At 38.0% G+C, this 23,277-nt stretch overlaps 1 protein-coding gene across 4 annotated transcripts in view; it reads right to left on the bottom strand.

Annotated features, from left to right (window-relative positions):
* Positions 1-23,277, bottom strand: part of SLC13A3 (solute carrier family 13 member 3) — a 56,394-nt gene that overhangs the window by 21,091 nt on the left and 12,026 nt on the right. For all 4 annotated transcript variants that reach the window (XM_072996912.2, XM_072996909.2, XM_072996910.2 and 1 more), the window contains 6 exons: positions 16,571-16,836; positions 13,966-14,129; positions 5,295-5,361; positions 4,404-4,589; positions 2,953-3,078; positions 516-608 (listed from right to left, as the gene is read on the bottom strand). In XM_072996912.2, coding sequence (XP_072853013.2) covers positions 516-608; positions 2,953-3,078; positions 4,404-4,589; positions 5,295-5,361; positions 13,966-14,129; positions 16,571-16,806 — 872 coding nt within the window. In that variant the 5' untranslated portion in view covers positions 16,807-16,836. The remainder of the gene's footprint in view (positions 1-515; positions 609-2,952; positions 3,079-4,403; positions 4,590-5,294; positions 5,362-13,965; positions 14,130-16,570; positions 16,837-23,277) is intronic.

Below are 23,277 nucleotides of genomic sequence, written 5' to 3'. Positions count from 1 at the left end.
CAGCTCTGGACTTTCAAACTGAATATTGTGCAGGAATCAAAAAGGAGAATGGCTCAGGATTTTTCTCTTCCTATTAGAAAGAGCTAGAAACATCCCAAGCCCATCTAAGAAATACTTGAAAGGGATTTAACCATCTGCCAGTGATATAGTTACATCCAGGCTGCTTTTCTTTGGCCAATTTACAGTGATTATTTTGTTCCTAAGCCTGAGGAACGGAGTAATAAATGGCACAAATTAATATCTGAAATTGAAGAAAAAACAATTTACATGTGGGGGAAACTAAGTACTGTATTAGAATCAAACTTTTTCAAGGCTTCTCATCCTTTTCTTGACAGAGGGCAAAGTGAAATGGGCTTCTGGTCTCACTTAGGTTGACCAGTCTTATATTACTAAGTGCAATGGAAGAATACACTAAAACTCTATCTTCTTGATAGAGTGTTGCTTCTTCCCTCCCTGATATTTTTATCTCTCTTGTTTGTTTCTTGCATTCTTGCATTCTTTTCACTATGACTTACTTTATTGGTCCCAGTTTCCGATAGTCCTCTGTTATTACTGCCTTGGCTCTGGCTTCTGCATCAGCTCTGATTTCTGGTTTCTTCTTTCTCCAGCTGTTTTGACAACATGAAAAGGGAGAGAAAATGTTTTGTTCACACGTTACCAAGTTCACATGCTTCCCTATCAAATAGTGTTGGCTCATTCACAATTTTGACTGAAACAGATTCCCTTGCCGAATTGTTTAGGAATGATAAACAGTATCTTATCAGTAGGATAAGGTCATTATTTTTAAGAGAAACGTTGACCTTGCAGTTCTTGATAGATGTGGTCCCTATGTTCTGTTTTCACAGATGTTTAAAGTTTTAAGGTTGATTGTATTGTTTTCATGAAATTACATTTTTGTTTTTATCTTTAGGAGCCACTGGTTAGGAAGTGAGATATACTGTATAGCTAAGGTTTCAAAAGGCTCTATGGTTGTTGATTAATTCGGAAAATTCTAGAAATATCCTAAATAAATTAATGAAATGAAATGAATACATAACAAACCAAAGGTAAATGGCTGAATCCAATGTTAGTCCCCACTAGACAGACCTACTAGCTGCAATACTGTTTCTTATCATAGTATCAACTATTGTTTAATTGAATCAGTGGGAAATAGTTGAGTCAACTCATCCATAAGTTCCAGTGATTCAAAGGGCCTACTCTAGTCGCAACATATTACACTAAGCAACAGGATTTCTGCCACTGAAATGTATGGACCATGATAGGCACAAATAGCATATGTTCCATTGATTTCAATAGTTCTACTTTTGTTGAACTAACATTAGATTTAGCCCAAGGATGAAAATAAATCCAAAGAGTTCAAAGACAGAAAAACATGACTTTTAAAATGAATGCAGATGCAATACAAATCCCTACAAATCCAATTTCTGTTTCTATCATATACTGCCTTATAGTGTTTAAAGCTCTTTTTGAGCGGTTTACAATTATGTAGGTTACACATTGTCCCCTCCTAGTGAGCTTGTACCAACCTTGGAGGAATGGAAGACTGAGTCAGCCTTGAGCCGGCTACATGAATGAGCTCATGTTGTGAGCAGTCTTCACTGCAGCACTGCAGTTTAATCACTATGCCACAAAGCTTGGCTATCTAAAGGGCCACCTGATTCACAAAATCTGTCCAAGAATCTTAGAGAATAACATAATCATCTTGAGAATGACATTGCCTGGCATGGACTGCTTGATGAGCACATAAGGATGCATTATTCTGCTATGATCTAGATTGCAGCCTTGAAGTTGTGATTAGTTCAAATGGTAGGAAAAAGTAAGGATTTCTATATGATCACACATTTGCTCATATTGATATTGTTTTGCAAATTTGAAAGGAGGTTTCAGAATGTCAGAGATATGTATTAACAAAATAAGAGGCTAATGTGCACATAGAAACAAATTATCTATGTCTATAAACTAAAACAAACAAACAAAACTGGCTGTACAAGTCTAACAGTTAATCGGCAGTGCCTCTGATTACAACAAAAGAATCCACAGAGACTAAGAGGACGTAAGTATGCACATTAGCAATATATTTACAATAAAACAATGTTACAGCTCAGTTACCAATTAACACATTGTGTAATGAGATCACTGAAGTGTGATCCTTGTCAAATGTAACATGTTCCAAAATAAATTTCCAAAACACATTTACAACTCAAACTGTAAAAGAAATGCAGCATGAACACAATCCCTGGAAAGCAATAAACACTGTGCCTTCCCCGGAACATTTGATTCTACAGTTGCCTGCTTGCAAGGAACTTCTGTGAGAATAACATATGCAGTTCAAATAGACAACGAGTGCTTTTAAAAAAGGAAACCTTATCTTCGAACACATCTTATTGCAGGAAATTGGTTAAATTCTGAAGACTACTGCAGAATACTTGTGGGGTAGTGTAATAAAAATCAACCAAATTTCAGGAAGAATGTCTGTTTTGTAGATAAGATTGAAAAGATTCATGAAAACGTCTAAGTCATCATTTTATATTAGATTTGATTCTTCTGCAAAAACACCACTGAGTTCAGGAGCTTTGCTGTATTTGACAGCCAGATTGCCTTTCAGATTTCCAGCTCAGTATTGACATTTAGTACAATGCACTCTGTTACTTCTAAAGAGCAATCTTCTGCAGTAATTCCACACTATGGCTTACCCTTGAAGTCAACTATCAGGGAATTACTACCATTTATCAGCAGCAGGCATTGCCATTTTTAATATGCCTGGTACCTCCTTGATTTCTTATGCACATCAAAGGTTTTGCAAATATTTTCTATTTCTGCAGAAATACTTTTTCTATTTCTGCACAATTTACAGACTATTATTTTCCTTTGGCTTCCCTAATTTTTGCTCCCACATGTTTATTCTTATAGAGGTTGAAATCCACACAGCAAGTAAGTCAGAAATAAAAGTACCTTAAGCTAATGCATCCATAAAGGAAGGAGATCCAGAGCCAGCCAACAAAAAGGAAGAGCACCATCAAAGGACATGCAAACACGAACCAAGATCCAAAATTCACAACATCACATCCTGGAAAAAAGCTTCAAGAAAGAGAAAGGTTCCTGATTAATCATGTAAGACAGGGAAATGATCTAGACATCCAAACAACAACCAAGGGCAACATGTCACACAATCATTCCAGATATACTGTCGAGAAGCTCTTAATATGTATCAGCAAAAATGATGAAATAAACTGTAATTAATTAAAAAAATTAATAGGAATTTTTCCCAAATCTGAGCAAGTTTGCAGGGAAACTTTATTATATACACACATGTTTGTGTATGAAAAAACCCTACTGTACTATATAAATGAATTATCAATGTCATTTTACTTTCCTTCCTGTTCTTAGTCCTACCTTCTTGCTCCTGTTTAGACCATTAAATTGCTAATTTCCTCCACTCACAGATTCCTAGACATATTGGAAAATAATAAAACTACAATAAGATTCTGTTGAGTCCTTAGCATACATAAGCTTCAGGCCTTATATGCCTGAACGGCACCTTCCAGATGCCTTGGGCTACAAATTCCACAATTATTGGCTAGATATGATTTGAGATACAGTCAAACACACCTGGAAAATATTGCCCTAAACAATAATCTAAGAACTGAAAAGGTTAATAAAGAAAGGAATGTTTAGTTAGCTAGAGCACTGGTTCTTAACCTTTGTTACTCAGATGTTTTTGGACTGCAGCTCCCAGAAGCCTTGACCATCAGCTCTGCTGGCTGGGGTTTCTGGGAGTTGCAGTTCAAAAACACCTGAGTAACAAAGGTTAAGAACCACTGAGCTAGAGGACTTGAGAGCGACAATTGATGGCTGGTAAATCAAGCACGGAGAACCTTTAATCAGAAATATTTTGATTGCATCTGACCACATGGAGACCTTTTTTCTGCTCTACCTCATAAATGCATCTCCACCCACTTAAAATCAAGAAGTATGACACACAGAGATCAACAGAAGAGTACATATTTTGCATACAGGAGCCACAAATCCCAAGCTGAATCTTGCACATGCTTGAATGCATGCGTGCATGCACACACAGGGAGAGACAGAGACAGACACACACTGAATAAGTATGAACAATCATGAAAAAACATATCTTAAGACTATGTTGCTATAATCTGTTCTTCCTCTTCTCCTTATTCTGGCTGCTCTGATTTTTTGGATGCCTAATTAATAAAAATGCTTTAAATTTAAAAGTGTTTAAACTTAAATAAACTTTAAACTTTAATACATTAATTAGGATCTAATTAAACTAAGTTGCTATTATATTTGCACTTGGCCCTTTTACAAAATTAATCTAATAATTTTTTTAACTGTATATTGCAAAGTCTGATTAAAATCCCCACTGGTTACTTCCTCCATACCTCTTTAGCTGTCCTAAGAGAATGAGATTGGGTGCAGTTCCAGTTAGTGTTGCTGTTCCACCAATACTGGCAGCGTAAGGAATTGAAATGAGGAATCCTTTCCACACATTTGTCTTATATTCTTCCTCCTTCTTTGTGTCTGAGGATACTTCAATTGTGACTTCTTTCTCTTCAGTCAAGTCTTTCCTTTAGAACATTCCAGAAAAGGGCAACTATGACAGTGACTGTCTACAAATCGCATAGGTTTCGTTTCTTTACATTCAGTTCTATAGCTAAGTACATCTCGTGTCACTTTAAACACAAAACAGAAGCCTGGACTTGGACATGAGTCAGTAGCAAAGCACATGTTTGACTTGCAAAGGGTCCCATGTTCAGTCCCAGATTTTGGTTAAAAACAAGAAGGCTTGGCAGAAGACTTCAATACATTGGCTGGAACTCTGTCGCACAGATCAGCATGCACAATGGGATGAAATCATTATCAGAGAAAAAATGCAGATGTCAAAATATGGTTTTGGATGCATACAACTTGTATACAATATAACAAAATCAATTTCTGGGTGCATGAAACTTTGTTGCATTGTATACAAGTTAATCAGAGTGATTTGCAGCTACCAATGACATAATCACTGTTGCACACTAGGATCTGCACAACAGGATTTCAGTGACTGAATGACAAAAGCAGGAAGTTCAATAAAACATATTCGTTGGTATAGCTTAGACGTGTGAGTTACAACTTCCACTTGTGCAGTACAGTGCAAAACGTAATTCTCCTGGCTCTGTTCCCAAATCAACAGCCTTAGTTTCACATTCCTGATAGAAAGAAAGTATAATCTTTGATTATCACTCTCCTTATTTTCCAAATCTTCAATAGAAATGTTAGGGTTTACTTACTCATCAACATTTGCTAGAAGTTGCATATCAGTTGGCACCATATGAAGTTTATTCTGTTGCACAGAAGCTAGAAAAAAGAGATTTTCACAGAATTTAAATGTACGGGGGAACTATCTAAACCATATTTTCAGATGGTCAGGCTGCTTTTCGAAAACAATGCAATTAAATGTCCAGCTACATGTAATTTGTTGTTTTGTGCTGTCAAGTTGAAATTGACGTATAGTGAGCGTAATAGGGTTTTCAATGTAAGCAAGATATTTAAGGAGCGGGTTTTACCAGGTTCACTTCTCCCAATAAGTTTCCATGACTGAGTGAGGATTTGAACCCTAGTCTCCAGAGTCCTAGTTTGTCACTCTATCCACTACACCACACTTCTGTGACAAAATGAAACAGGTAGCAAAGTATAACATGTTGAGGATGTTGATGTTTGCCAATGTCCAGAATAAATAAATACATGGCTTTTTTCAAATTGCTACAGTTAGAGAAACAATACATGCTTCCCTAACTGCAGTTTCAAGATATCTTAATTGTCTTCGCTCGATAACAGTCAAGAAAAACACTTAAGGCTACAACTGCATAGATGTGAAAAAGTCTTCTGTCTCCTTCTATACTATTTTTCCCCATTTACCTCTGCCTATTTGAGAATGTGGAGCTGGAACACTTTCACAAAATCTCCAAAGCAATTTGCTGGTCTAGTTTTTTTAAAAGTCTTGTTTAATGTGATTTATTTACCAGATGATATCAAAAGCTCTATCAGTTTAAAAGTGTTGAACTACATTGAAAGCTAAGGCTGTAAAGACAAGATAAAGCAGTAGAGTGGATTCAAAAGCAACAGAGTGATAAATCAATCCAAATGTTATTAAGCTATGGGTATGGCTCATATTGGAGAAATTGCCAGGTGGATCGGCCGCTGAGTCTGCTAGAACATCCAACACTGACAGCTGCCATGTTCTCTTGAGAAAATAGCATCTGAGCCTACAAAAAAGAAAAGAATCAACAGGACATGTGCATCCCAATGGTGTCCTCAATTCCATGAATGTCGAAATTTGTCTGTATCAATGAACTAAGAAAGATTTTGCCACTGCCCCCAAACCTACCAAGACATACCAACAAATAAGGTAAAGGTTCCCTTTGACATTTAGTCCAGTCGGGTCTGACTCTAGGGGGCAGTGCTCATCCCCATTTTCCAAGCCGTAGAGCCAGCGTTTGTCCGTAGACAGTTTCCGTGGTCACATGGCCAGTGTGACTAGATGCGGAACACCGTTATCTTCCCACCATGGTGGTACCTATTTATCTACTTGCATTTACATGCTTTCGAACTGCTAGGTTGGCACAAGCTGGGACAAACTACGGGAGCTCACTCCGTTGTGTGGATTCGATCTTACAACTGCTGGTCTTCCGACCTTGCAGCACAGAGGCTTCTGCGGTTTAACCGGCAGTGCCACCACGTTATACCAACAAGTATTTGACATCTAAATGTAATTTTCAGATATCACGAGTACACATCCAAAAGTTAAGGAAGACACATGTGTTTTCAGTAAGGTAGCCACTTACATCTTACTGAAAAGAAGCACAAAAAACACTTCTTGTTCTTCTCCTACTAGAGGTCCAACATCATCATGACTCATTTGACTTTGGACATGGCATTCCTAAACAATAATGTTATGCTCCATTTAAGACAGCCTCCCAATAAATATTTCACCTTCCTCTACCTTTATCCCTCATTTAGTTTTACTCTGAATGCACAACTGTAATAATTGGCACTTTTGGTTTCTTATTACATGACTGATGTATTCCAGCTTTATGCACTTTATTCATTTTATGACTTGTTAGTCTTTATTCATTTGGTTTAGTTGTTTGTCATTGTCCACTCTCTTAATTCTGAGGACTGTTATAAATCCACATTTCAAGCACATCTGTCTTTTCTTATCCTCAGCTGCCTGTGTAATAGTTCATGATTCCATTCCATACAAAACAAATGAGAATACACAGCCTACACAATGTGCCTTATCAAAGCCAATGTTATATTCTTGTTGTATATTACATTTTTTTACCTTAAGAAAGCTGCTCCAGACCATCTCTATTATGATGTTTATTGTATAGTCTGATTTCACTGTTAGTTCAAATTTGTAAATACACTCTTCAAATCTGAATATTTAACTAAAATTTTGGGGTTGCTTGCTATTTACTGATTGCCATGAACTCAATTTTATTAAGGTTCATTTTTAGACCATGTTAATTATTTACTTCACTGACTTTACTGAGCCACCTTTACAGGCATCAACACCATATTATCTCCATATAGGATATTGTTGATAATTTATTCACTGACTAAAATACCATAACTGAAACATTTTCACCTTTCTTCCATTATATTTCTTCTATCACCTCCTTCTTTTTAAAAAAACTTAAATTAACATGTTTACTTTTAAAGCTGTTCTTGGTAGCATCTATTAATATCTCTATCATTTTACAGCAAGTAGTACTGACATTTGAGCTGAGCAGATAATCTTTTTGATGCCTTCATGAATCCCCTCCTGAATTTATGATTGGATAATGTAGTTGCTTCATTTCTATGCTGTTTCTGCTTTTTGCTCTTTTAACAGGATTGTGATATGAATTTATGCCAGCTCTGGGATAAATTTTTACAGACTTAACACTTTTTTGGTACCTCAAATTAACTAAGCTATAACTAGTTCCATTCTATTCGGCACTGTAGGTCTCATCTTGAGTACTGTGTTCATTTATGGACACTATACTTCAAGAGGGATGCTGACAAATTGGAACAAGTTCAGAGAAAGGCAACAAGAATGATCAGGGGGCTGGAAACCAAGCCTGATGAGGAAAGACTGAAAGAACTGGGCATGTTTAGCCTTGAGAAAAAAGGACTGAGGGGAGATATGATAGCACTTTTCAAATACTTGAAGGACTGTCATACAGGATCTGTTCTTGATAATTCCAGAGTGCAGGACACATAACAATGGGCTCAAATTACAGGAAGGCAGATTTCGGTTGAATATCAGGAAAAACACCTTATATATATCAGGGTTTTTAAAACTTATGTAAAATGTCTCTCAGGTCCTTCCCTTTCTGTGTATATACACACAGAACAAGCACAGAAGGAGTTCCTAATTATTAGGAAAGATGAAAACATCCACTTAGTGCAATGGATTCTTAAATAAAGCAGCATTTGTGGTGATTCCCAGAATTGCACATATTGCAAAGTAGTGTAAAATAATGGCAGATTTTGTGCAAAAATTGCATTTTTTTCACATCATCTTTCACCATTATGGGATCTCTATCAAGAGTTCCAGGAAACTCTTTGGCATACTTGCTACCAAAGAACACTGGAACTCCTTGCATTTGTAAGGGAGGGTAAAATAAGCAAGGATATGCATTGTTACAGGGCAGATATTTTAAAAAAAGTCATATCTGCCATAAATAAAGGTATGTGTGTGGGGGGGAATTAAAGGATGTTTCTGAGAAGCTTCTAAAGAAATAACCTATTTCCTTGACTATTTTGTTCACAAGGGAATAATTCTCCAGCTACGGTGAAATTGAGATACCTGGGACATGAGATTTCTTCTATGAAACTCCCACATCAACAGTGATTTCAGCAAAATGGTAAATATTTCAGGTTTCAAAATTAGTAGACATTGTAGAGTTTTTCTCCCTTTGCACCCAGAAAATTACCAAGTTTCATTTACAGATGTCATGTCTTACTGAAATGTTTTGCCTCCACCAACCTCCTATTATTGCATTTTAGTTGAGAGCCAGGATTAGGATAATTAAACACTGGAATGCCCTTTTGGTCCTTGATCTAAATTAAATGACTGCTCTTGAATGACTGTGACCGTGGATGTCACAGTATAAATTTTTCCATTCGCAAAAGTTGCCTACTCTGTCCATTTCCCCACATTAAGACAAGTCAGAACATTACAAGGAAAAGCAAGTTCACTGCGGCCAAAGTCTACTCCGCTGCAGAAGGCATGTAAGTCTGTAACTGCTCAGCGAACCAGTGACTTTTGCAATGTCATATTTTACACTTCACTAACCCAGTAAGACTGACCTCATTTCTCATTGAAGAAATGTGAATCTGATTCAGTTCTGCGACACCAATAATAAAATGGAAAGAAGTGAAAGGGGGGAAAAAAGAATATGGACATATATAGATTCAGTCTTCTCTTTCATGCATGTCTCAGGTTCTACACAAGTGGGTACAATATAGTCACTGTTGCTCATTCTTAATTTCCAGTGGGTTTTCTGCTGAAACAGAGAGACAAAATACAGTACCATCCATTCACCCTTAATGCTATTCGGAAGCCACTGAAATTCTAATGAATGAGATACAGAATGAGCAAATCACTGGTCCTAATGTGAGAGGGGAAAACAGCCACAGGGTGCTGGATGCCTACAAAATGTCCCTCAATTCAAATAACCTGAACAGACTCACTAACAGCCTCCTGTCCTGCCTAAGTTTAAAATGTTCTTGCATAATGTCAGGTCAGTGAATGGGAAAGTAACCACCTTCTAGGATTCGATCATGCACTCTCAGTAGCTGGGAGTACATTTGCACAGTTAAACAAAGTGTGCCGGCTGTGCCCATTCCTACAAAATCTAGTAGGGACACCTGCTTTGTAATATCCTGTTTGGATTACTTTAACACTATGTAGGAAATTGTTGGAAACTCCAGCAGGTCCAAATGCTGCAGCCAGACTGTTGATTGCAGCCAGTTATAGTCAGGACAGAAATCATTTGCCCCCAAACCTTCCGTGATCTATTTCTAGGCTTTGTTCAAAGTGCTGATTGACATGCAAAGCCTTGTATGGCTCCACTCCAGGCTATATGAAAGACTCTCTGCCATCAAGTACAAAGGTACATTTGACAAGGATATAAGAGTGCACCTTCTCCATCACTGCTCTCAGGCAACTGGATCCCTTCTCAGCTCTCCTTCTATTGGCAGGCTAAGAGATTTGTTTATCATTCAAGCCTTTGGCTTCTCTTTGGCTAAGGAGGAGGGATGTTTTAATTATGGGTATTGTACACCTTCGTTTGTTTTAAAATGGCTTTTAAATCATGCTAATTCAGTACTTTTTAATTTGGTAATTTATTATGGTTTCTTTCTGTTGTATTCACTGTCATTGACTGAAATCCCGTTACTTAGCAAAGTAAGTCACACAAAAGTAGGCCTAGTGACTCAATGGAGATTTGGTGAATCAAGCCCATTGTATGTTTCACTGATTCAAATGTGCTTACTCTAGTGGTGACTTACTACACCAAGCAACAGGATTTCAGCTTCCGTTTTTTTTTTTAAATATTAATGATTAAGCCATTTTAGTCCTGCAAGGGAGAAAGCTGGGTTTTAACTAAATGAACAGCCACTATTGCATGACCTTGGGGAAACAACTGTTCCTAGTATGTTGATATCTATTTTATTGTCCACTTCTTTAGGAACCCTGGTGTTCAAAAACATTGGTTAATTAATACTTTAAATAAATAGTTTCTGCAGTACTTCAGAAATCTGCCTTACCATATCCCTAAATATTCAAAACTTCTGCATGTGAATGCATGCAGTTGCCCCAGCTCACAGAAAGCATTTTGCTTGAAGTTATATATTTAAGGAATATTATGGTGGAGAAAAAGCTCACTCATCTGTCTCCTGCTAAATACTAGAAATGGGGTGGGGCTGTGCTATGTGGTCATCCAGAAATTGCCAGACCCCTAATTACATCAGCCCCACTCAGCATTGGGCTTGCAGAGAGATTATTTATTTATTTATTTTACTCATTTATTTTATTTATATCCCGCCTATCTAGTCGGTTAAGACCACTCTAGGCAGCTTACAACATAGAAATACACAATGAATATATATATATATAATGGTTTTTACATAATAAAAACATGTCGACAAAATAGGGGCAAACAATATGGTGATAAGTCTTAGGATCTGCAAGACCACAACTTGGAGACTATCAACTCTCCACTCCCATGTTACAGAATATGTTTCCTGATCCTGTGCCTTTTACTAAGACTTACAAAAGCAGATTTAATAGCCAAGTTTTCAATCAGAGTAGTCGTATTAACAGCATCCACCCAAATATACAATTCACCATGGAAAAAGAAATAGAGGGCCAAATCACTTTCTTAGATGTTATGGTCATACACAAACCTGACTTCCTACTGGGACACAAGGTCTACAGAAAACCCATCCACACAGACTGGTACCTACCCAAAAACTCCAACCACCACCCACAACAGAAAAAAGGCATAATCAAAACACTGGTAGACCATGCAAATCGGAACTGTGAAGCTCAATTTCTCAGCACTGAACTCAACCATCTGAACTGGGTCCTACAGGCAAATGGCTATTCCAAGAATGAAATCACAAGAGCCATCAAACCAAGAAAATAACACCAAACTAAAGAGGAAAAACAGCCACACACAAATAAAGTATTTCTTCCATACATCAAAGTGGTCACGGACCGCATGGAAAAGAATTTGAAAAAACACAACCTACAAACAGGATTCAGGCCCACCACAAAAATGCAACAAATGTTATGGTCAGCAAAGGACAAAAGTGACCCCCTCACCACTGCCGGAGTATACCTTGCAGTTGTGGCCAGGTATATTTTGGAACCACAAAACACAGCATCCATACCAGAATCAAAGAACATGAGAGACACTGCAGACTAAAACAACCGAAAAAATCAGCAGTAGCTGAACATGCCCTGAAACAAGCTGGACATGAAATTCTATTTCAAAACACAGAAGTACTGGACAACACCAAATCATTATTATGTTAGACTGCACAGGGATGCCATTAAAATCCACAAACACCAGCAGAGCTTCAACAAAAAAGAAGAAAGTCTAAAACTCAACAAAGCCTGGCTCCGAGCGCTGAAAAATACAGCCTGCAAAAGGTCAACAAACTCTACCCAGCCACAAGGACCGGTGATCACTGCACAAAAAAGACCAGCTGACAACACCCATCAATCACACTGACAGATCATCTCTCCCCCTTATCACAACAATACACCCACAACAAAAAACATGCTGATCACCATAATCACCCAATCTCCTGAAAAAGACAAAAGCTGATCCCACAGCTATAAATACTCAAGTATCCCACAAAACTGCACCAGAGCACAGAGTTCTGACTCCTGTCCACTGAAGATGCCGGCCACAGAGACTGCCGAAACGTTAGGAAGAACAACCTTTAGGACATGGCCAAACAGCCCGAAAAACCTACAACAACCACACATTATATTAACAGTTTATTATCATATCCATCAATACAAGAATATATGTGCTACATCAGAGTGGTTCGCTCAGAGGAAGGTGACTCTTGGATCTGGATGACCAGATCCCCAAGCATGCTCCCTTTGTTCCCCAACATCTCACCCCAGCCCTTGTGGCCCCTCCCTTTCTGTCTATGTTCTCTATCGTACCTCCCCATTTACCCTCCTCCCTGGTTTCAACAACCATCATACACTGTCAGTGTCACAACATCATAAAAGCTACTTTTCTACCTATTTCACTGTATCCCAGTCCTCCAGAAAACACATGGGAGGGGGAAGTATTGCTGTTATTGATTCTCAGTTTTCCACCATGTGTCAAAAAGAAGGAGGTAAAAGGGGGGAAAGGAGAAACAGATTTTTTTTAGTTATAGATGCCAACCAGAATCGTACTGGTGTTCACCTTAGGTTTGTATAATTTGCTCCAGCGAATCATGATTAGCTGGAGTGAATTATATGAATCTTATGTTATGCTTTATCTCATGATCAATAGTACAAAAGAGATAAGCCCCAATATTGTACCTTATCAATTAGTGACAATTAGCCATTGGATGTTATACAAACCTTACATAAACACCAATAATATGTCAGCAACCATCCCTTTAAAAAAAAACCCTCTCGAACTATAAAGATGCCTAGCACAGAATTCTTTCTACTTTGGTGGGTTAATACACAGTATTTTTCAGTTTTTAAGAGAACTGGGTTGAATTTGCAAACCTAATAGCCTCTTTCGTATGAACGAAACCTGCCTCAGTTCAGACAAACAAATGATGTGTAGGCACATGTGGATGTGGCCTTCTGAAATCTCGGGAGTGTGTGGTGCCCATATCTCTGGAAGTTCTCCATATCTGCTTTCTTGATTTGTATTTGGGGGTTCATATAAAGCAAAATAAATAATGCAAAATCACCATATGTCTATCAAGAAAATGCAATTTTCCAGGAGTACATGCTTTTACAAGTGGAATGTCCTTAGAATCTTTTATTAAACCCTTAAGAACCAATCAGTTTTTATATTTGCCTAGATAGATAGATAGATAGACAGATAGACAGATAGACAGACAGACAGGCAGGCAGGCAGACAGACAGGCAGGCAGGCAGGCAGGCAGGCAGGCAGGCAGGCAGGCAGACAGATAGACAGATAGACAGATAGATAGATAGATCGATAGATCGATAGATCGATAGATCGATAGATAGATAGATAGATAGATAGATAGATAGATAGATAGATAGATAGATAGATAGATAGATAGATAGATAGATAGATAGATAGATAGATAGATAGATAGATAGATAGATGATAGATAGATAGATAGATAGATAGATAGATAGATAGATAAACCTTACTAGTGAACTTAGAATAAGCCAAGGAGGCCTACCTTTGTTTTCCTCTTTTTCCCTGCTGAGATCCCGGGATGCTTCTTTCTCTCCAAAGAGATTCTTCAGAACAGCCATTGCAATAGGTAACATCATTGCTGTAGAGGCTGTGTTACTCAGCCACATAGAAAGGAATGAGGTTGTCAGCATCATTCCTAGAATAAGCCTATTAAGAAAGAAAGAAAGAAAGAAAGAAAGAAAGAAAGAAAGAAAGAAAGAAAGAAAGAAAGAAAGAAAGAAAGAAAGAAGGAAGGAAGGAAGGAAGGAAGGAAGGAAGGAAGGAAGGAAGGAAGGAAGAAGAAAGAAAGAAAGAAAGAAAGAAAGAAAGAAAGAAAGAAAGAAAGAAAGAAAGAAAGAAAGAAAGAAAGAAAGAAAGAAAGAAAGAAAGAAAGAGTTTTTTACAGGGTCAGTTTTTGTTCTTGTTCGAACTAACCAGGGTCTCAGAAGATTAATAAGGACAAAGCTATCTCAGTCATATTGTTTAAGAAATCCAAATCTGTACAACTGGGATAAATGTTAATCTGAAACAGTTTTCATTTATCTCTTAGTAACTAAGGGGAAAAAGTTAGAAACTTTCCACATGCTTTTAAAGAAAGCTTAGAAAAGTACTTTTTTTGCACTACGGTGCCAGAATCTTCCACACAAGGTGACTGATAGCCATAGTGGGCTAGAAGATTTTGGAAGCTGTAGCCAAAAATAAGTTACTTGTCCAAGTCCCCAGTCATCTCTGTGGTTTAGTATTTGAAATGTTATGCTTAATGATCTCCAATAATTTTTCTGTTTTACTACCAGAAGTCAGTTAAGAATAAAGATGCTTTCAGAGCCAGCCTGTGTGGCTTTGGGCAAACTACATGGTCTCAGCGTGCCCCTAGAAGAAAAGAATGGTAAATTACTTCTGTGACTATCTGCCTAGAAACCCCTGAAAAGGGTCACCTAAGTTAGAATTGACTTGACAGCACACAAATATAATTATGAGTAACTCAATTAGATAAGCTCTGCTTTTTTAATATACTGTATATATATTTCTCCCCTTACCACTCTATTTGCATTACTCTTGACCTCCATTAGAAACACTAACCTCTGGAAAGATTATACAATTACAACGAATTATTGTGTGTTTTTATATATATAGAAAACTCAAAAATTGATGTGGAGGTAGCATAATGTTAGGCCTGTGATCAGCCATATGTCTATTTCTGGCTTTGTAGATGAACAGTGATTTTTAAAATATTATTATTATTTTTAACAGTTACAGTAAAGCTTGCTGTTACTTCTGCAGTACTGTATAACCCTCCTACAACTCTTCTGTAAATCAGACTAATTTAGTGAGAAAGGGAAGATTTGGCCTTCATGTTCAACAGAGGTGAGCAGCTCTGCTTTACAGCCTGGGAAGAACTTTTCAACTCAGTAAGCTATTGCAGTAGGACTTATCCCTGTGATGACATGCACATAACTGAAGTCTGCTGTGCAAAAATCAAATATTAAAATTTGTAAAAAAAATTACATTTGGCATAAACTGCCTCATAGCAAAGCTGCCTACTGTTGGAATGTGGCCTCTGAAACTCTTCCTTAATTGGAATTCAAGCCCGCAAGCTAAAATAATTTCCTCATTGTTAGTGACAAAGTCAAATTAACCCAATTAATTTGTCTTCTTGAAGAAATGCTGATTCCCAGGAATCTTCTTCCCATTTTCAGAAAGAAGAGAAATGGTTCATACTAAGTGCTGAAAATGAATTGGCATGACCCCTTGAAGTTTGCCTGCTTATATATTTTTAGCAATTTGCTTCAATAGCAGTCTATGACTTTACTGTACATTTATGCTGTACCACCATTCAATAATGTAACAGAGATACAAAAATGTCCTTGTAGACCAGTGGTTCCCAACCTTGGTTAACCCATGTGTTCTTGGACTGCAATTCCCAGAAGCCTTCACCACCAGCTGTGCTCTCTGTGGTTTCTGGGAACTGCAATCCAAGAACACTTGGGTTAACTAAGGTTGGGAACCACTGTAAAGTCACAACTCTTTCTACAGTTTTTCATTGAGAAAAAGGAAACAGTAACATCCTCCCCTTCTCATAGGTTGAGGTGTATGTATACTGTATGTTCTTTCTCTTAGAGCAGTGGTCCCCAACCTTGGGCCTCCAGATGTTCTTTGACTACAACTCCCAGGAGCCTTCACCACCACCTCTGCTGGCCACGATTTCTGGGAGTTGAAGTACAAGAACATCTGGAGGCTCAAGGTTGGGGACCACTGTCTTAGAGAACTCATAAATATCCTATATCATCAGGATGGGAATTAATTCATCAACAAGGTGACCATTCCATAGTGTCAAATTTTCCCAGAAGTTTCTTTATCAAATTAAATATGTGTAGGACTCAACTTGTCTAACTTGTAGGCCTCAGACCAATATAAGCCATACTACTAGTTTGCACATGGTCACTAAAACTACCAGATCATGGAATGTTAGCAACAGCTTTGCTTTCCTGTGTCTCCCTGTAGAGAGAGGATTTCTCAAATCCTTCTTAGATACATATTATACTCATTTGCCTTGTTGTCTATTTTGTTAATACAAAGCCAAGCGCAAGCTTACTTGTTTGATCAGTTACCTTGCTGGCTGGACTCCCACAAACATAAGGATTCTCAGTGCAATCCTGCGATGCAGATTCCACTCTTCAATGGCGGCTGCCATGATTAGGCCACTCAAGAAGAGGAAATTGGTGTCTAAAAAGTACTGAGGACAAACCTTGCTTGCTGGAAGGACCCCAAGGAAGGGAAAGAGAACAATGGGAAGGAGGGCAGTCACAGATAATGGCAGGGCTTCGGTACACCAGTACATGGCCATCAACAGAATGACATAGAGACATTTTCCTTCCTGCAACAAAATCAAAGAAGGAAAAAAGTGAAAGAAAAATATTATAAATGATTTGTACTTGGGGGCAAACAAAGTCCTTTATCATCATTGTTGTCATTTAGCAATCTTATTACAACATCAATCCTACAGAGAAGATTGTCAATTTTATTTTTATTGTTTTAACAGACAGAGATGGGGTTGGCACAATGTACTTGTTCAAGCATCATTCCGCTTATTTATTTGAATTTGCAATCAGCTTACATCTAGGGATTAAGATAAGTTTTTTAAAAAATTGAAAGTAGATATGAAGATATTCAGCTATCAGAGGACAAGGGAATTCTCTTATTGGCAGGTAGCCAGAACATCCAATTGAGAGCTTGGAAAAGTTAGGGTTTTTTGGTCTATAATGCCCATGCTAGCTGGTTGGCTGGATGATCCCAAGAGCTATTATTATTAGGCTCTAAACCAGGCTTGTCCAACCTGTGGCCTGAGGGCCACATGCGTCCCAGGTCGGCTCATAATGCGTCCCAGTGCAATTTTTTATTTTTAAAGAAATTCCAAAGTTTCAAGTTACACTGCCGGCACTTGCGGCTGGAATGCGGCTGGGGCATATCACAATGGTAGAGGGGGAGAGAGGGAAGGAAGGAAGGAGTGGGAGGGGAGGGGGGCTGCGTGACTGCATTGCGCCATCCCCGTCAATAGGTGGAGCCCCTCCCGGCCCTATAAAGCCACCAGAGTCGAAGCTGGCAGCCTCTGCTGTCTGAGATCGTAGCTGCCGGTAAGCACGCTTGGAGTGGGGCTGCAGAGGATGGCTAGGGCTGCCCCCCCATGCGGCCCAAACCAAATTTATGTGCGGCCCAAACCAAATTTTCATCTTCTAATGTGGCCCAGGGAAGGTGAAAGGTTGGACACCCCTGCTCTAAACTATCTTTATCAATTCACACAACCAGAAATGCAGACCCTAGAATATATAAGCAAGAGAATCAAACCCAATGCCTCATGTGTCAGAACTTCCTACTTTTCCAGAGGCCTACAGGAATAACCTAATAGGTACAAGCAAGCTACCAGTGATTTATTAAGTCTGCAATCTCCATCTTGTGGATGACTGCAGAATTCACAGCCACAACATCTGGTCAAGTTTTGAGGGTTTTACAATTTCTTCTGCCTTTTCCCCTTGTACAACCAAACCTGATGAAATACTCTGAATAACTTAAAACCCTGAAGATATTTATGGCATCGTAACCCAGTTTTGATATTGTAACTGAAAATTTGGACTACTCTTTATAACCAGACAGTGTTCTCCATTGCTATTAGCAATTTCTAAGAATACCCATGTTGCGTTTAGGGGCTTACAGAAAATATTAATGGGTTACGGATCACATTTAGTTTCCTCAAACATGGGACAGAGAGTATCTGAGCACACATTATCTGGTCTAAATATATGCTAGGTGCAAACTGGATCAGAAGCTAGGGAGACGCAACAGAATAACTATTTTTGTACTTAAAAAAAAACCAAATGCTGTTTTTTACACTATATTGGAACTAATACAGATACTCACATCTTTTCTTCTGTTAATTGAGATACATGGTTTTATATGAAAAAAATTATATGAATTTATATTCATATAAAATTTTATATGAAAAGATTGATTTTATATGAAAAATTTCATGCAAAGAAAATGTAAATACCTCTACCTGTCCTCTTTTCCTTACGGAAATTTCCAATCTAGACTTGAGCTTTCTGCAGCTGCTTTGTTAAAATAAAAAACAAAACAAAACCTCCATAATATCTGTGCAACGGACAGTGCAAAACTATGTCTGCTTACTCAGAGGTAAACCCATGTAGACTTGCAGACTACAGCATTATGAATAGTTTGTCACTTGGAACTGTTGACTATCTTTACAACGTCACCAGTTGTAAAGACTAGCTTTTTACAACAAGCCTCTGTAAAGCAAGGCTCTGACTCTCATGCTCAACTACACCAGATGGGATATTAAACTTCGCAATGTCCAATAAAATACTTCATGCCACATTGCCACATGCAAACAACATAGGTGAAGCACTATAAACATTTAAAAAAACATAAAAGTCATGTGCTATTCAGATCCGAGTGATCCATATAATTCTGTGATTACTCAACAAGCTTCTTTCTTTGGACTAAGGCAATCCTAAAACCTTTAAATCCAAGCTCTAGCTCAGGCATATGAAACTGATTTCTTAATCAACCATGAAAAACCATGAATTAGAGAGTCAAACTAGATGCTTAGCATCTTCCTAAAAAAGGTACCACCTTGAGAGGCGACAGACACCACTTTGCCACAGCATGAGATCTTGTTCAGTTACATGTCTTACATTTAGTATGATTTGCTTTAAGGTTGATTACCAGAAGTTAAAAACAGGCTTAATGCGCAAATGTGATTGGTGAGTCACACATCTCTGATTAAATCCTGTTGTTGGAGGGAATGACAGCAGGCAGGAAATTAGAGGGAAGCATTACAAGACAGAAGAAAATCTCTCTTTAGAGCTCTTGCATATGCATGTTGGAAATAACGTAGCTGAGAAACTAAACGTGCAGAGGAAAGCTATGTAGCAAATAGGAACAAACTCTTTCTTCGCTATTTGATGCCATTTTGTAGACTATATTAATAAAGATGGACAAAACAGATCAAAATCAAAGATGGACAGCACAGAAAATCAAAAGGTATCATTTGCCATGTGAATTTGAAGGTCTTTAAATAGAAGGCCTCCAAATTCATGTAGCAAGCTATAGAAAGGCTACATTTTGAGCAGAACGTTGGATCAAATAAACTTTTCTGTCTGATTCAGCAGATCTCCTCTAATGATACCAAACTGATAGGTGGCAAGAAAAGAATTCCATGGAATAATCTATGCAAAATTAAAGACATAGAAATTGGGCTGGCCATGGGATTTGGAGGAGGCTATATTTCCCTTAGCAACATTGCTTTGGTATGTAGCAACACTTTTCAAATTCAAATGATATCACATACTCTGCAGGAAAGTGAAATTTATTTATTTCTAATATTTTTATCCGGCTTTTCTCCTTAAAAAGAACCCTTAAACCATCAATATCGATATTCAAATGTAGATGTGAGAGATCCCTCAAACCATCAGCTTATATAGGTGAAACAAAATATGCCCTATCCATACCCAACTTTTACAGGGCTAGCTATACAGACATATCCCAGGCAATCCAAACAATGGATTTTTGGAGCAATTTAAACAAAACCCCACTGATGTAGATTCCTGTCTTGATCCAGCTTTGGATTTTCAAATATAGATCTATCAAAGCCACCTGATTTTTCATCACTCATTTTGAAAGTGAGGCTCTAGATAAGCAAAGTCCATTTTCTATGTGTGTATATGGTGAATATGGTCAAAGTGCACCAGCTCCCAGGGCAATGAAAGAAAGATGTAGAAATAGTATCTTTGACCACCCCTCCCTTCTTCCCTCTGTCCTGAGAAATCAGGTTCTACATTTACTTAACTTGGATCCATGGCAGCTATCAATCAATTTCAATCCAGTCTCTAAATTTCTGCAAGCAATTTATTGGAAAATAAATTATTATCTTGCTTGCTTAAAGTTCAGATCATTTTTGGTCAAAAATTCAGACTTTCTAATGAGTCTTGTGATTGAGTTAATTTTCTAACTGTGTAATGAGTGCCGCAAGAAGTTTTTCCTCAGTTACACAAGGCATTCTTTATGCCCTCACCATCATTACAACACAGAAGAAAGAAAACCTGGATATTATAGTTTCATCATGGACATGAAGCAATACTAGGAGAATTGCTTCCATAGCTTTAAATGTCTAAAGAACAAAGTGAAAATAAGGCTTCCTTTGTAGCTGACAACTATTGGGTAACGCCTACTTACGGGAACCACTGCCTGAAGGATAGTAAAATACCAATGACACAAAGAGCAGATTCTCTAAAGTACAGGATCCCCACAGAAATGAAAGGGAATCATGTAAGACAACAGTTGTACAGCTTCACCACAATTGATATACCTCAGACTAGTAGTTGTTGGCTTAGTACTCAGCAGGCCCCAAACTGGCTAAGTGTACCTACAAAGGATACAACACAAAACTATTTAGAGGGGGAAAAGTCCACAACTTTATTGGTTGCAACAGCCCCCCCCCACCTAGTATGGGGTGACTGGATCCACTGCATCAACAGACCCAAATGTCACCCCTGATAACCACCACCAACCACTTTAGGAGCCACTGTAGCTTCTACCAGGAGAGGGAGTTCTCTGGAGGCCATGTGGGTATATGCCACTCCATGACTCCTTGCCACCTGAAGGCAGTGCCAAGTCAACAGAGTCCCAAGCTAGGCTAGACCATGTCATTGCCCCATCTTCCCTTAAAGATATTCCTTTAACAACCCAGGTGAGCAGAGCCCAGCATGCCAGCCTCATACTGTCTGCATCCAACCCCAATGCCCCAAACTCATTTCACACCAAAGAACAGCAGCCACAAATCATCTGCTCTAGCCACACTGACATCTTCTAGCCATATATTTTGCCCCAGTTTGATAAGTTAACCCCCTCTGTCCAAAAGAGGTACATCCATTTAAATGAAATATTTAGGTGCTTAATCCAGCTGCCACCCCATGATACCATAATCTGACTACCCTGGTCACTGTTTGCCTTGCAACATCCACCTTGCAATGTCTGACCACATAATCTGAATGGTGGGGCAGCAGCTATGGCTCAGTTCCGTGCCCCCGTTGATACAAAGGGTTAGATCCAGTCCCTAGGATGTGGGCAAGTCAGTGCACCAACTCCCAGGGAAATGAAAGAAAGATGTAGAAATAGCACCCTTTCTCGACTATTCCTCCTTGTCTCCCATCTGAGAAAGCAGGTCCCACATTAAATTAACTTGAATCTATGGTAACTATCAATCAGTTTCAATCTAGCCTCTAAGTTATTGCAAGCAATTTATTGGAAAATAAATTATTTTCTTGCCTGATTAAAGTTCAGATCATTTTTGGTCACAAATTCAGACTTTCTAATGAACCTTGTGATTGAGTTAATTTTCCTACTGTGTAACAATTGTCAACACAAGATGTTTTTCCTGAGTTACATAAGACATTCTTTATGCAGTCACCCCCATTACAACGCAGAAGAGAGAATACCTAGCTATTATAGTTTCATCACGGACATTAAGCAATGTTAAGTGGATTTCTTCCATAGCTTGAAATGTCTAAAAAATAGTGTGATTGAGTGATTACCAGAAAGGGAACAATAAGAGGAAAGCACTAGTAAGCTAATATAAATAGCACATATACTTCTTTCCCATCACTTTTACCAGGCTACAGGGTCTATTGTTGTTTATAATACATATTAAACTTACCATGAAGAAACATGTCAAAAGTAATGATTGATTCTCTTAGCAGCTCATTTTTAAATTGCTTATTATTTGTTGTATTTTAAAAGTTTGCTTCTAATTGTATTTTAGGAATATATTTCTTTGTTTGAGGAATTCATCCTCCATCTTTTAGTAAAACTCCCAGAGAAGAAAAAGTGTGACACTAAGTTATTTTGCTGCAAACCAATCTGAGTGTGATTGGTTTCTCTAACAGTGAGATCAGATATGATAAGCTGCTGTATAATTTCAACATTTATAATTCCAGAAATTTATAAATAAATACTCCTCCCTCCCCTTGCAAATGTCCTTGTGAGGTACTTTGAGTCCAAATACTTCTGTAGGAGAAAATATCTACCATATTTTTCGCTCCATAAGATGCACCTTTCCATAAGATGCACCAATTTTTTAGGAGAAGAAAACAGGAAAATACAATCTGTTTTCTTCGCTCCATAAGACGCACAGACTTTCCACCCCCCTGTTTTGTGGGGAAAAAGTGTGTCTTATGGTGCGAAAAATACGGTAGTTAAGTTACACCTTAACATGCTTTAATCAACACATTTGCATTGCTCAATAACTGTTAAAATTGAAATTTATAATATGTAAGGTGTAAACTTATCCTCAAAGTATGCAATGTTTTTCCTAATACTTTAGAGTACAGTGGGGTCTCTACTTAAGAACGTCCCTACTTAAGAACAATTCCACTTAAGAACAGCTCCATTTGCTAAATTTTGCTTCTACTTGAGAACAAAAATCCAGATAAGAACAGGAAAAAAAAACTTTCCTGCTCTTTTTTTAACCTTAGGTCATCTTAGGTTAAAAAAAGTTCTCCCCCTAGTGGTAGAGTACATATTAACCAGCTTTGCATTAGTTCGTATAGGAACTAATGCTTCAATGTACGAACGCACCTCTGCATTAAAAAAACAGCCAGAACGGATTAATTGGTTTTCAGTCCATTGCTTCAAAATTAGCTTCGTCAGAAGTGCTTTTAACACTGTTCCCTGACCTAAGGGGAAAAAAAGAAAAAATCCCCCTCTAGTGGTAGAAGGCGGAATAGCAGCTTCCCATTAGTTTCTA

Source organism: Pogona vitticeps, chromosome 4, assembly GCF_051106095.1.
Source record: "Pogona vitticeps strain Pit_001003342236 chromosome 4, PviZW2.1, whole genome shotgun sequence".
Lineage (NCBI taxonomy): Eukaryota > Metazoa > Chordata > Lepidosauria > Squamata > Agamidae > Pogona > Pogona vitticeps.
This window is presented reverse-complemented; position numbering and strand designations above follow the sequence as displayed.